This window comes from Hermetia illucens, chromosome 3 (genome assembly GCF_905115235.1).
Source record: "Hermetia illucens chromosome 3, iHerIll2.2.curated.20191125, whole genome shotgun sequence".
In the NCBI taxonomy this organism is placed as follows: Eukaryota; Metazoa; Arthropoda; class Insecta; order Diptera; family Stratiomyidae; genus Hermetia; species Hermetia illucens.
The window spans coordinates 148,538,404-148,552,273 of NC_051851.1; the positions used below are offsets into that span (position 1 = coordinate 148,538,404).

Here is a 13,870-nt window from a genome sequence, read left to right on the forward strand (position 1 = left end):
AGCATACTCCACAGAAGTGGCGATAGCACACCTCCTTGAGGCAACCTTTCGTCGCTTCCGTTGTTAAAGAGCGAACAACACCCACTTCAGCACACAACAATCTTTTCGTTAGCATAGCGTAGACCCACTTTATTAGAGTTTCGTCAACATCATGCTCTCTGGCGGCATCACAGAGCTTTTGGAAGGGCGCACAGTCAAAAAACCCTTCAATGTCTATGAACACCCCCATTGCGTACTCACCCTTCAAAGTTGCATCCTCTGCCTTTGAAACCAAAGAATGAAGAGCAGACTCACAGGACTTTCCACGTTGGTAAGTACGTTGGTTTTCATTTAGGGGGTGCGACTTTAGCGACTTCTTGCGAATATGACATTTCCATGACATTTCAGCGAAAATGATGTTAGGCTTGTTTGCCTGAAGTTCTTTGGATTAGAATAGTCATCTTTCCCAGGCTTTGGTATACCTATCTTCACCTTCTGCCCTCTACCTTCTACCCTCAAAAAATATTTCTTAGAAGCTACTATAAGTGCTCTATCCCTTCCTTTAGCATCGCTATGTAGATGCCATCCATACCAGGTGCTTTGAAGTGTTCAAACGACAGTATGGCAGTTCTCGCTTTTTCATTGGTAACAACCACTCTCGCGGTGTCCCAATTCCCCTTGCAACACCTTTGTGTTGAAGGGTTTGCAGAAACTGCCAATTCTCTTCTTCCCATTTCTGAGAACTGTTCTCCCGGTGGTGTACTTCCAAGAGGGTTTGTATAGACTTAACTCTGGAGTTCATGAAAGTATCATCCGGTTTTCTAAGAGAATCCAACTTGGCCGACTCATCCTTATTAAGGACTCTGCACAACCTGGAAGTCTCCCTTTCACTTTCCAGTTCTTCACGTTATGCTCTAAAAGAGTCTCGTTTCGAATGTTTTATGAGCCTTTTATATTCACGCTGTGAGTTCCGGAAGTTTAGCTAGTCTTCATCTTTATTGCTTTTGCAAGCACGATTTAGAAGTCGTCTGGTTGATTTCCTGAGTCTCTGCAGTTCTTGGTTCCTTCATGGAACCGTTTTACCACTTTGGCCTCGGGAAATAGGACAAGCCTCTTTAAATCACTCTAAAAGTGTGCGATTCAGAGTTTTCAATTGATCTTCTATCGCCAAAGGAGTCCTTAGTCGCCTAGTGAGCTCAACTTTGTCGCCAAGAAGTTCATTGAACTTTGTCCAGTCCGTTTTTCTAGGATTCCGTCTTCGTATTACAGGCTGTTCGCCAGTAATAGTGAGACTAAATTCTAAGCAACGGTGATCTGAGAGTGAGGCTTCATCTAGTACTCGCTAGTTTCTAATTAATTCTAACAGCTTTGAAGTCCAGATTATTAGGTCAATTATTTCACTTATTTTTGGCCCCATGAATGTAGGCGCGGTCATTAGACCAGCTGAAGTGAAAAAATCAAACAGCTTCTCTCCTCTAGGATTGCATTTGCTATTGCCCCAACAAATATGCTGAGCGTTTGCATCACAACCTATTAAAAGTTCAAGGCCACTTGATTCTGCATACACTACCAGATTCCTTAGTTCTTGCGTCGGCGGAGGGCACAAAGAATCATAGGGTAAGTAGGCAGAGGCAACTATAACGTTTCTTCTCTTACCATTAACTTGGTATTGTAAGTTGACCGTAACAAGGTCCTGGGAACAGAGTTATCTCAGCATGGTTGCCTCTAAAAATTTTGACATCAAAACGCAGGCCCTCGGCCTCGAGGATCTTTCATTGAAGAAGATCCTGGTCCCCTTGATTCTGTTAAAACAAACCCATGGCTCCTGAACCAGAAATATATAAGGACAGTCCTGCAACTTTGCCTGCTTTACCGCCAGTAGATAGGAAGAAGCTTTGGCATGCTGCAGGTTGATTTGACTAATTCTTATGTTTGTAGCCATAAGTGCAGTATAATATGAAAACCGTCGCTAACTGAAAAGTCTGCTGCGTTCAGTGTGGATCTTACCGGGGTTACCAGCTTGTCCTCATCTTCCACCGAAATTACCGCTCTCTCTGGATATATACTTGGTGGTATAGCAACGTCCATGTCCTCATTTTTCGCTTTGCCTTCTTTCGCAGTGCCTTCCGTTGTCGTCGGCTAGAAGCCCCCCCAGGCTCACAGAGTCCGGGCTGGATGGATCTATTTTCACATACCGGCATGAGACCAGTTCCGTCTACATTACCAGCTTTCCTTTCTTCCGTTTTTCTGGGTACAGGCGGAGGAGAAGGTTCTGACAGGCAAGTCTGTAGTCCTTTCTCCTTTGCGGCTTAAGTTTCCTTCTGCCGAGCCTTCATCCCCCGTATTTTAGAAGAGTTAGGTAACAGTGTGTGTCCGGGTAGCTGAGTGGTTAGAGCACAAGGCTGTCGTACGGAAGGTCGCGGTTCAATTCTCACTGGTGGCAGTGATATTTGTATCGTGATTTGATGTCGGATACCATTCGACTCAGCTGTGAATGAGTACCTGAGTCAAATCAGGGTAATAATCTCGGGCGAGCGCAATGCTGACCATATTGCCTCCTACAGTGTACTGTAGTGTACAGTTGTGGTCTTGAATGAAGTGCTCTAACACACTTCAAGGCCATGATCCAATATGGATTGTTGTGTCAACGATTATTATTATTAAGTAACAGTGTCACTGACCGGCTGGCCGTAGTCGGATTTCCAGTTCCCCTCATTAAGGGAGTTGCTGTACTATCCTTTTTGGCTGACCACGCTGTAGACACCGGGTGTAGGTTCTCTACTGAAGTGAAGAGCCTGTCTTCCACAGATTTTTCCGTGGGGGAACATGAATTAGGTGAGGCCTCCAAAATCCGTGCCTCGGCCACTACCTGATTTCTCAGAGTCGCGGGTGGATTTGAAGTCTCTGACTTCTTACCGCTTGGAGAGTTATAATTCTTTGTTTCCAAGTTCATCTGTTTTTGGACACTCTTAGTGTAGTAGTAAACTACCACAAGCTCCCCCACCACAAGGTGGTGTCCGAGGGGGAGCAACGAGCCTGTACTCGACATTATGTGGAGCCTTAACATCTTCGGATTGCTGCATCTGCTCAAGGACGCAGTGCGGAAGGTAAAATCGCTACCATTCGCCAGGCACGCAAAAAACGTGCCCGGGGATCTCAACTTTTGCGCGTACGTAATTAGGACGAACGCCTCCCGGAGACCGCCGCAACCACCTTACGAGGGTCCCTACGAGCTCCTCGATCGAAGCTCACTTCATTTTAACCTCGACGCCGTAGGCACACTCAAGAGGGTCTCCCTGCCCGGCTAAAACCTTTCTTCCCGGTAGAAAAAGTAGCTAGGAAGAGGGGTGCGTGGAATGTTCATTGCCAGCCATGCGTCTGGTTCCTCGTGAAAACCTTTTGGTTTCAGCTGGGGTGGAGCGGATCCGCACAATTTTTAAAGATTTAAAATATAGATATATAGAATGGTGATTGTTTAATTGAATCGAGTTACAAATAAAAGAAATAATAAGGGAGGCTCATGGAAAAAGACTTTCAGGGCCTTTTCAAATAATTCAAAATTTGCATTGAGCGTTATAACGGTAGAAGAGGGATGTATATGTATATTAGAAATTAAAGTGCTTTACTGCAATAGTCTCGTTATTTTATAGTCACTTTCGTAGCATATGCTCTCCTTTTTCCTCCCTTTAGTTTAAAGAAATTAGATCTAAATAAAATATCATATTTGTTTTTATTTTTTACGTATCATAAAATTATTTTACAAAAGGACACAACGAATAAATATACATTTACGGACACAGATTTCTTGGAAAATATATAAATAACAGATTCTTGCAAACAGCACAATTCCTTAAAATCTTATTGAGAAGTCCTTGTAGTCCAATCTCGCGAGAGTCTTCCAGTTTGATAGTTCGCATCTTTCGATTTGGCATCCGGGCGAGCCAACGGTTGATAGCCATTCGATCCTGCGAATAACAGAGATATTTATCTCAAAGTGATTTTCAAATGAGTATCATAAGTGTTTGTATGTATATCTATTCAATATAGTTATATATAAATAAAGGTTTTTTGTCTAGAATGCTTAAGTGAAAATTGCAACGACTTCATCTCAAATTTTTGCGAAAAGTCATGGCTGTGCATCCCGAAAAGATAGTTCAATGAAATTTATAACAAGCTTACATCTAAACGCATAAACAAATAGACATCGATACGCGAATTAATTGGCAATGAATTCTCTTCGTGTTTTGAATGCTTGACTCTATTTAAAAATCTTAAATAATCTGTTATTACGTGTAGTACAATACAGATTACATGTTTGTATGGTTGCAATTTATTTGCTGCATTCAAATACAGAAGATAACTTGTTAAGATATTCAATTCAGATAACGACAATTTTCTAGTATTCAGTCCCCCCGTTTATTGAGGGAGTTTTGTAATACATGAGGAGCTCGATTATGGGCATATAAATTACATAAATTACCGCAACATGATTACTTACATTTTATCAACTTCAACTTTTGGTCCTTGCATCTTTCCCACGATTGTTCCACGTTTTGAGTTTTTCACCCAACCGCGAATATCTGATTTGGCACAAAGGTCGCGACAGCATTTGGTGAAGCCACAACCTGCAATAAATTCATCAGGATCACGTCATTACTTCCACTAACCAGAGGTAGCAATATATCAAGAAAATAGATGGGAGTGCAATGATGTAGGCGTAACAAGACATGAGAATTAATCACACTAAAAGGACTCGCCTTTCCTATCGTATTGGGATAAATTGAATATTATCATGAAGGAGCTCTCATTACTTGGAATTGACTCATCATTTTTGTTGTGAAATTTATGGGCTTGAAGTGACAAGGATTTACAGCGATGATATAGGAGTAAAGGCAGCAATGTAATGATGGTATTTGAACAGTTATAGATTAGTGGAGATTATCGATGTAGTAGATTTGTTGAGGGTGACAAATACAAGAACTGGGCCTCGAGGGAAAAACGCTTATTGCAACTCCGGTGAGTTCAAAGATGCTTCTTATCACGTCTTATCAATTCTAGATTCTTGAGTATCTTACAGGGAACCCCGTCCTTTTTTTGCGATAGGGTAGGTGAATGCATTTACGCACAGAGTATTGGACTCTTGGTTCGGTACGTCGTCGGACTACCAACTATATACCTCCCCATCGTCAGAGCGCTAGTCTGGAATCGTTTGTCACATTACCCGAACTCTCCCGCCTTGCGGAGCCTTCAAATCAGGGAATTCCTTTCACCAACAAAAGGGGAGAGGAGGAAGGGAAATCTCAGTTCAAGGAACCCCCTGCCTTCTGGATCTTCTTAACAGCAAGAAGGACCCAAAAGTAATGGGCAACACGTCTTCAACTGTCAGTACTCCTCAGCATCTCCTCGACAATGTTATCTGGAGAGAAATCCGCTGTGTGTAAAAGGAGCTGCTGACGAATCCCATCCTACTTTCCACAAGAAAGAAAATGTGATGGGCGTTGTCCACAACTCTATTGCAAAACACACAATCCGCAGATCGTGCCATTCCAATGTTGTGTGTGTAAGACTGAAAAATTTCATGTCCACTTAAGAACTGTGTAAGGAAATAGTCAGTCTCACCATGCTTCCGATTCAGCCACCCACCTAAGTTGCCGATGAGCCGCACAGTCCATCTGCCTCTAGTTTCATTTTCTTTTCTTCACGAGCAACCACCTCCCTTGGCTTTTCTCCCTTGTATATAGCTTTACGCTCCTTAGCAAGAAGAACAACGGGGATCACTCTCGCGATCACCATCATGGCCGGTTCAGAGGCCGTTTGGTACGCAAACGCCCCCTGCAAAGCTCCCCGTCTCTGTACTTGCGCGAGACGCTTACGAAATCCCTCCTTGCCAAGAGCGTCAGTCCATACTTCTGCGCCGTAGAACAGGACAGACTGCGTTGAACTCATCAGGACCTCCAATATTTGCCATTAGCCTACTTAACGCCGAAACTCTAGCTGTAGCCTTGTTCGCTGTTGCCTTGATTTGCTCAAAAAGCTCATCTTTGAGTCAATAATCAGCCCAAGGTACTTTACAGCAGATTTTGACTCGATTATCGACTCGACGGACGATATAGGACGCAGGGTCGGAATTCTTTTTCTAGTCACATTACTATTTCGGTTTTTTTCAGTGCAAGGTTGAAACCATGAGTAGTCATCCATCCACTTACCCATCACCATCAATATGTCGAGTTTGCTTTGCGCCTGTTCGATAGTGCGTCCAGCAACAAGCGTCGCGACATCATCTGCGTAACCGACCAAGCGCGACTCTTCTGGCTTGTTGAGTTTAAGCAGACTATCATAGGTAGCGTTCTAGAGGTCCGGTCCTAGGATGGTTCTCTGTGTTGCCCCTAACATGACCTCCAGCCTTTCATAGAGCAGGAAGCGGTTCCTAAGATAGTCCCTCAATATCCGTAAAAGATAGTTCAACAAGTGAAAAATATTGTCTAGTGTGCTTAGAATGTCTTTCCATCTTACGGAATTAAAGGCGTTTCTGACGGCAAGCGTTACGAGGAGCACATCTGCTCTAAAACCGAACTGCCGTGGAGATAAACCTACGACAGCGCGTATCGCTTCAGCGAGTCTAATGCTGATGAGATTTTTGAGCATTTTTCTTGTAGTGTCTAGCATACATAGTGGGTAGTATGAAGATGGTAACTCGGGGTCGTCCCTTTGCTGATCAACGTTAGCCTCCCCACCTTTCAACGAGCCGGAAAATGCCCTCTTTCAAGCAAGTGGTGAATGCGCCGAGTAGTAGGTCTGGCCGGTTTTGGAATATCAGTGTGTCTACCTCTGCTGGAATACCTGCTTTTCAACTCTTCCTGTTCCAACTCTTTTATAGAGAAAAGTGGACAGTCCTCCACACTATCCGCGCCGACGTCGTCATCCCATATGGGGTGCGCAGGGAATAGTGCCCGTACAATGCGGTGCATCTGCTCGGCTTTAAATGAACAAGGTTTCCATAGAGCCGCCCTTTTTCGGGTTACTAGTTTCCAACCTAGTCCTCACGGGTCCCTATTCGCCTCGTCGACCAGAACCTCCCAGCAGCTAGCTTTGTTCTTGTGTATTGCACTGCGGAGTCTCCTTTTGGCTGATTTGTACCCCGTCATTATGGTACATGCCTCCTCCCGGTCGCTTAGACGTTGTGCTAAGCGATAGAGCCTGTGATACTCTTTCCAGAGCTCTGCAATTTCCACCGTGCACAAATACATAGATGGTTTGCCACGACTCGATTCCCTTCTGGGCATGGAGGCTTCGCAGGCCGTTGGGGTGGATCCGGTGTTTAGAATTCGTTTCCCTCTGGAGTCTGTGTGAGGCATGTTCCACCGACCAGCATCCGCCCATCTGTGCCTAAGATAGTGTCTTCTAAAGTATCAAACCTACGTCGAAAGTCGGTCATCGTCTCATTCGACGTAAGATAGAGACTGAAAAACGTTATCCCTGAAGACCGATCCAGACAATCCAGACGCCCTCCCACTCGGCTTATATTCGAAACCATTTGGTTAGTTTCGGCAGTTTCCACTGTGCCTCTTTCCGCAATTATTGCACTGCGTGGTACTGTCTGTGTTCCCTTCTCCGTTGCAGGAGCCGCATTACTTTGTAAGTCCTCCTCTCTGTCTGCCTACCCCGATGTAGCATCAGGTATTTTAGCCCTTGCTAAGCTCACCCTCCATTTCCACTATCTCCTCGTTTGTTTTGTTTTTGTTCGCCAATTTAGTTTTTCACAAGCGCATCGTGTACAAGGGAGCGGGTCGCAATAGTCAGAAACGGGTATACCTTCGGGGAAAAGCCCATACTCCAGTTCCCTGAGGCCTTAGTTTGTTAGTGTTTATCTTCAGTCTAATTCTATTTGCCTCTCTTTCCAAATTCAAAGCCATTTGACTTAGGCCCATGGCCCGGTGTGAAAGCAAAGAAATATCATCAGTGTAGTCCAGGTATTTTCAAAAAAAGTTCATAGTCCATTGAACTCTTCCACATCCTCCCGACAAAGTAGCATGAAAAACGTCACCGATAACCAGAAGAAATAATATCGGTGTTAAGATGCAACCCTGGCATACTCCGCTCTGATAACAACTATTACTTTCTCCAGAATGCTTCTTCTGCGTAGAGCACTCCAAATACACTCTCTGTTTACGCTGTCGAAAGTTTTCTCAAAATCAATGAATAGCAGGAGAAACGAAGATCTATACTCCGCGCACCGTCACAAAATGATTCGTAGAGTGTTGATGAGATCAATGCAGGAGGAGCCGGAGCGAAAATCAGCCTGCTTTTTGCCGATCAAGCTTTCGAGATGGAGATGAAGCATCAACAAACGAACTTCACAATCACCTGAATAACGTTATCATAAATATGGCCATAATCATACTTGGCCCCACCCGCAAAAAGAGTCGGAACGGCTGGTTCGAATATAAGCTAGCAACGGAACGGAAGAATGCCGCATACGGAGTAATGTTGCATTCTCAAAGGTCACGGCCACGCGCGGAGACTTATCACGAACTCCGGCGAGCGGAGAAATGACTTCACAGACGGAAAAAGGAAGCCTGGGAGAACCAACACGTCTATGAACTCGAAAAGTACAGAGAGCAACTGCACCAGACGCGCAAGTTTTACCAACAAGGCAGCAGGATGAAGCCTTATACACCTCGATGCTCATCCTGCCGAGACAAAGAGGGAAATCTGATTTCCGACAGAATGGGCATATTGGAGCGATGGGTTGAGTACTTTGATGAACTACTGAACATCCAGAATATTGTCGAGTTAGAGGTTCCGCCAACTGAAGACGACGGGCAAATAATGCCACCACCAAGCATAGAAGAAACAGACCGTGCAATTCATCGGCTTAAAAATTATAAGTCGCTAGGATCCGATGGAATTACAGCCGAATTGGTTAAATATGGAGGCTTACGCTCAAGGTGTGGGCGAGCGAATCAATGCCTGATGACTGGGAACGGGGCATTATCTGTCCCATACATAAAAAGGTAGATATCACGCAGTGCGGCAATTATAGAAGTACCACGTTTCTGAGTACCATTTATAAGATATTCTCCACTATCTTGCTAGGCCATATAGCCCAATACACCCAGAACATCATTGACCCATACCAAAGAGGCTTCACTCCAGGCAAATCAGCGACACATCAGATTTTCTCTCTGCAGTAAGCGATGGAGAAAATGTTGGAATATGGACACCAGTTGCACCATCTGTTCATCTGCTTTAAAGCCGCCTATGATAGCATAGTCAGGATAAAACTCTACACAGCCATGAGAGAATTCAGTATCCCAACGAAATTAATAAGACTGACTAGACTGACCCTGACCAATGTGCGAGGTTAGATAAAAGCAGCAGGATCATTCTCGAGACCATTCAACATCAACAACGGTCTACGACAAGGGGATGCCCTATCGTGCGTCCTCTTTAACCTAGCCCTGGTGAAAGTGATCCGTGATGCTGAGGTAAATGCAAGAGGTACGATCCTCTTTAAGTCCACCCAACTACTGGCCTATGTTAACGATATCGACATCATGGGAAGAACAACCTGAGACGTACACACTGCCTCCATCCAGATTGAGCAGGCGGCGCGAGATCTTAGGCTGCACATCAATGAAGGCAAGACAAAAAAGGTGGCAACGTCAGCATCGAAATTCAACCAACCAACAACATCAAACCGCACTATTCAAACGGGAAGAATAAAGATAGGAGACTACAACTTTGAGATCATTGATAATTTCTTCTACATATCTAGGGTTGAAAATCACAACCGACAAGAGCTACGATGATGAAATCCGCGCACGTTTGTTGTCAGCCAACAAAGCCTATTTCTGCTTACAAAAACTGTTCCGCTCGAAACGTCTCACCATAGGGTAAAATCTCTCACTGTACAAGACTATGATCTTGTCAGTCCTCATGTATTCCTCGAATTACGAACTCTTGGCCGCGTTCGAGAGAAGAATCCTCCGAAGAATTTTTGACCCCCTACATGAGGATGGACGATTGCGTAGCCCACATAACGACGAAATCTATGAGCGATACCATTACCGTCAGGTGGTGGATAAAATCCGGCTCAATAAGTTACGGTGGGCGGGTCACTTAATTCGTATGGATGAGGATGATCCAGCCCGGAAAATCTATAAGGGCAATATCTATGGTAGAAAAAGAAGACGATATCTGGAGTTCCTAATTAAGGCAGGCCTAGACCGGATACCGGTTGTTGCGCCGTTGATGATGATGATGATGTGGTGGCCTTGGCGAAGGAAGCGATAATAGGGAAGGATTTGTGGATTTCTGTAGCCTCCACCGCTTCGTTCGGTTTCAACCAACCAATGTAATGTAATATAATAGCCAAAATAATGCTGGGACGTATCAAGGAGCATCTCTTAAGATTCCTTGACAGAGAACAGCTTGGCTTCCTCTCTGAATCTTCCTGCACCTACTCAACTTTCGAGATAGGTTTCGATTGACTGAACAGGGAAAGAGGTGAGCTTTATTCAGGAGAGGTATTATCAGAGTGACAGATTATTGTCCAAAATGTCACGTGCTGCAGCGAGGTCAAATACGCCGTTGTTGAATATTGCCGGCGGTGACCTGGCACCTCATACATTGGTTATGGTCAACCTGCCCAGATTAATCAACTTTGTTGGGATGTTGAATTCTCTCCTGTCCGTGTTTTACTCTGGTTATGTTGTCACTTGTATGTCTCTTGTTCACAACTTTGTAGTGTATGGAGCATCCATGCAATTTCTTTGTTGTTGTTGTTATTTTTTGATAAAATTTTATTTTCATTGAGCCTGTGCTTCAGTTTCATCATCACTACACTTAATACTTAAGTGATAAGCTTACAGTAGCAATGCAAGCGTGAAAACAAACACAAATATTTATGGCGGTTGGGGTTCTAACCCGGGGCAAGGAAATTGAGAGGCGGGCGCTCGAACAACATACTATCATTACTGGCTTTAAAATTCGTCAAAGGGTGGTACAATTTTCCATTGTATTCCAGAAGTTTCTCCGCCGATTATCACAGCAAGGCTATATGTTCTTTGTTTACGAATTGAGCCCTAAGTCCGCATTCATTTGATGTCGGATTGGACCAAATGAAAGGTAACGTACTTCTACGGTTTTTTTGGTCTGACCTAAATATCTGATTTGTTACTGATTTCTCTTGAATAAGGCCTCTTTGATATGATCCAATGATGCTTTGGACGATGGGCACGCCATGCTGAAAAGCCCGTCAGAATTCTTATTTAGTCGACTTGTCGGTAGAGTTTACCAAGTTGAAGCTTGTTTTAAATTCCCTACGGTGTCAAACGATTGCGTTTCGAGGGGAATAAAGCTGACTCCAAAAATGGCACCCAACCTTAAGAACCTGCTTCTCAGAATTTTCACTTGAAGTATTCCACCAGCGTACTGAGTTATCTCCTTTTGTGTAACTACTATACAAAGTTCAACCTTTTTAGCATTCCCTGCTTCAAAAAGCCATTACTGTACATACCTGCCTTTAATCCTCTTCATCCAATTCTATTAATTATTCGTTAGAATAAGCTTATAATACAAAACGTAATCTTGTTTTTGCTGGAAGGAGTTGATTAGGCCATCTAGATCTATACCAACGCGTAACGAATTGACAGCGCTATATTAAAGGAATCAGATCTTCACTCATTGTATGAGAATATGTTTTTACTTAATGAAACCAACGCGAGGAGCGAAGCTACTCGGTAAAGTTTTTATTTGTAACGAAGCTACACGGTCAACTTTCTTGAAAGGTGTCAATCACATCCTAGATTATGAGTTGTCAACAGGATCGTAGTGAGAAAATCTGGTCCCGATTGAAAATTGTATTGATTCCCTATTATGCTTTTATTCAATATAATTAAAATCTTTAGTTGAAGATACTGGGAGTATCTATGGTAGAAAAAGAAGACGAGGCAGACCCTGCCTAAGATGGAGCGATGGTGTAGGTCAGGACGCCAGACAGTTTTTAGGGATATCGAATTGGTGGAGCTCTGCGCAAAACCGGGATGTCTGGAGTTCCTTATTAAGGCAGGCCTAGACCGGAAACCGGTTGTTGCACCAATGAAGATGATCATGATTTTCTTCAGATACTACACTCACAATAGTTTATATTAATTCACTAGGTTTAAACTTAGACTAACTATATATGTAGTTAAGGTTTCTTGTAGATTAAGCATCTCTTTAAATGTCATGTCTAATATTCATTAACAAAAATCTTCGGATTTCATAGCCCATGCTCCAAGATTTTACTTCAGAAAAATAGCGGACGGCTTTTTTTGCTAAAAAAAAAGGATTTTATTTTGAAAATGGCGCATTTCGGAAACCAGTTTTCTTTTTCATTTGTGCAACTCTGTCTTACTCTTTTCTAAAAAAAGTTCTTGAGGGTATGTTAACATCTTATGTAATTCTTTACACAATGAGGCAATCGTGGTTTGTGTCTCTTCTGATTGGTTGATTTTCAGAAAGATAGGTATACTTAAATGTTACGGGTTAGATTTGTATCTTGTACTGTTTAGATGTTTACATTTTTAAGGAAATAAAGCAAAATTATATAAATAAAGTGCCATGGACCATTGTTACCCTAAACAATCATATTGGAGTCAAGTTCAATTACTGGTCAGTTGCGTCCATTTCCGAACAATTTCAGCCTGTTTTATCGATATTAGCTGATGATTCCTTATTTGTTTATCTAAAATAAGACCTACCTTGAACATGTCCGAAGACTTCGAATTCAACTTGAGCAAGCAATCGAAGATCAGGAATACCCATTTTGGGTTCTGAAATGAAGAACCATTTTTTGAGTTCACAATTTTCATAATATTTTCGTAAATTGTCTTAAAAAAATATTAAAAATTAAAAATGAAATAAATTAATTAATTCAAGTCAAATTAGAAACTTTTTAATTTATATATTTTTTTAGTTTTCTCATCCTAAATACTGACATATTTTTTGAAAATATTTCTGGAAGGAGAGGGGCTGAAAAGTAACAAGTGCCTAATTAAAGAGTACCCTTTAGTAAATTCAAATTTTAAGTCACTGAGAATTTTTTTTTTCTATTATCTTCAGAGTTTAGATTGATTAAAATTTCAGCTCCACTATTCTCATATTAATTTAAACAATAACTGAAATTTGCACAGTCCTTGTCGTGATAGAACTATAGATCACTTACTGGTTCACTTTGCAAAGACTCTCAATATCCCTTGGGTGTCGTCACGCACTAAATCAATGTGGGACAATATCTGTGATGACTTCGAGATCAGGAATTAAGGAAGTCAATTGGAAATGCAGTTTAAATATAGAGAAAGTTCGCGACAGAATACTTTAATTGCACTGACTAGTTCGCCTGATTTATAAAAATAAGAGTCCACTTTCTTGCACTTCTAGAAAAGCCGTTGGACTATATTGATGGCGATCAGATCGATCGATTGGGATGAATTTAGAAACGGTGCAGCTGGTTCCACCACTCTTGGCTATCTGGCAGACGTGAGACTCTGAGTATTGGCAATTTAACAATAGATTGTCTATAGAATCTACAGCGGGTTTTTAGCATGGCTAGATATCCATCAGAGACGAAAGTCTTTTGTATCTGAAGGAACCCATATGTGAGCAGATACTGCTCTTGATTGTTGGATGGTTTATTTGTATTGGCCGAGTCTGTTATTGTTTAAAAATTTTGGCATGGCCCATAGATATGTATGGGTGTTTGTAATTTGATGGTAAAATTACTAACACCAGACGTTTTAGAAAATTCTCGAGGTTGATGCGGTTTTCAAGTTGACTTCAGGGCGTCTCACTGGGGGTGCATGGAAACTTTCAGATGTATCTATGTTGTATCTTTCTTCATATGTCA

The 13,870-nt window shown here is 42.5% G+C and overlaps 1 protein-coding gene across 2 annotated transcripts; it reads right to left on the reverse strand.

Moving 5' to 3' along the window:
• Nucleotides 1–3,686: 3,686 nt before the first annotated feature.
• LOC119651514 (acylphosphatase-2) lies at nt 3,687–13,533 on the reverse strand. Of its 2 annotated transcripts, none has more exons than XM_038055141.1 (4): nt 13,190–13,533; nt 12,726–12,797; nt 4,478–4,604; nt 3,687–3,944 (listed from the first exon to the last, which is right to left on the reverse strand). In XM_038055141.1, exons 2-4 carry the CDS (start codon nt 12,787–12,789, stop codon nt 3,830–3,832), a joined length of 306 nt encoding a protein of 101 aa, XP_037911069.1. In that variant the 5' UTR covers nt 12,790–12,797; nt 13,190–13,533; the 3' UTR covers nt 3,687–3,829. The 2 variants fall into 2 exon arrangements, with proteins under 2 accessions (XP_037911069.1, XP_037911070.1); XM_038055142.1 differs by lacking the exon at nt 13,190–13,533 and adding an exon at nt 12,965–13,173.
• Between the last annotated feature and the right edge of the window lie 337 nt (nt 13,534–13,870).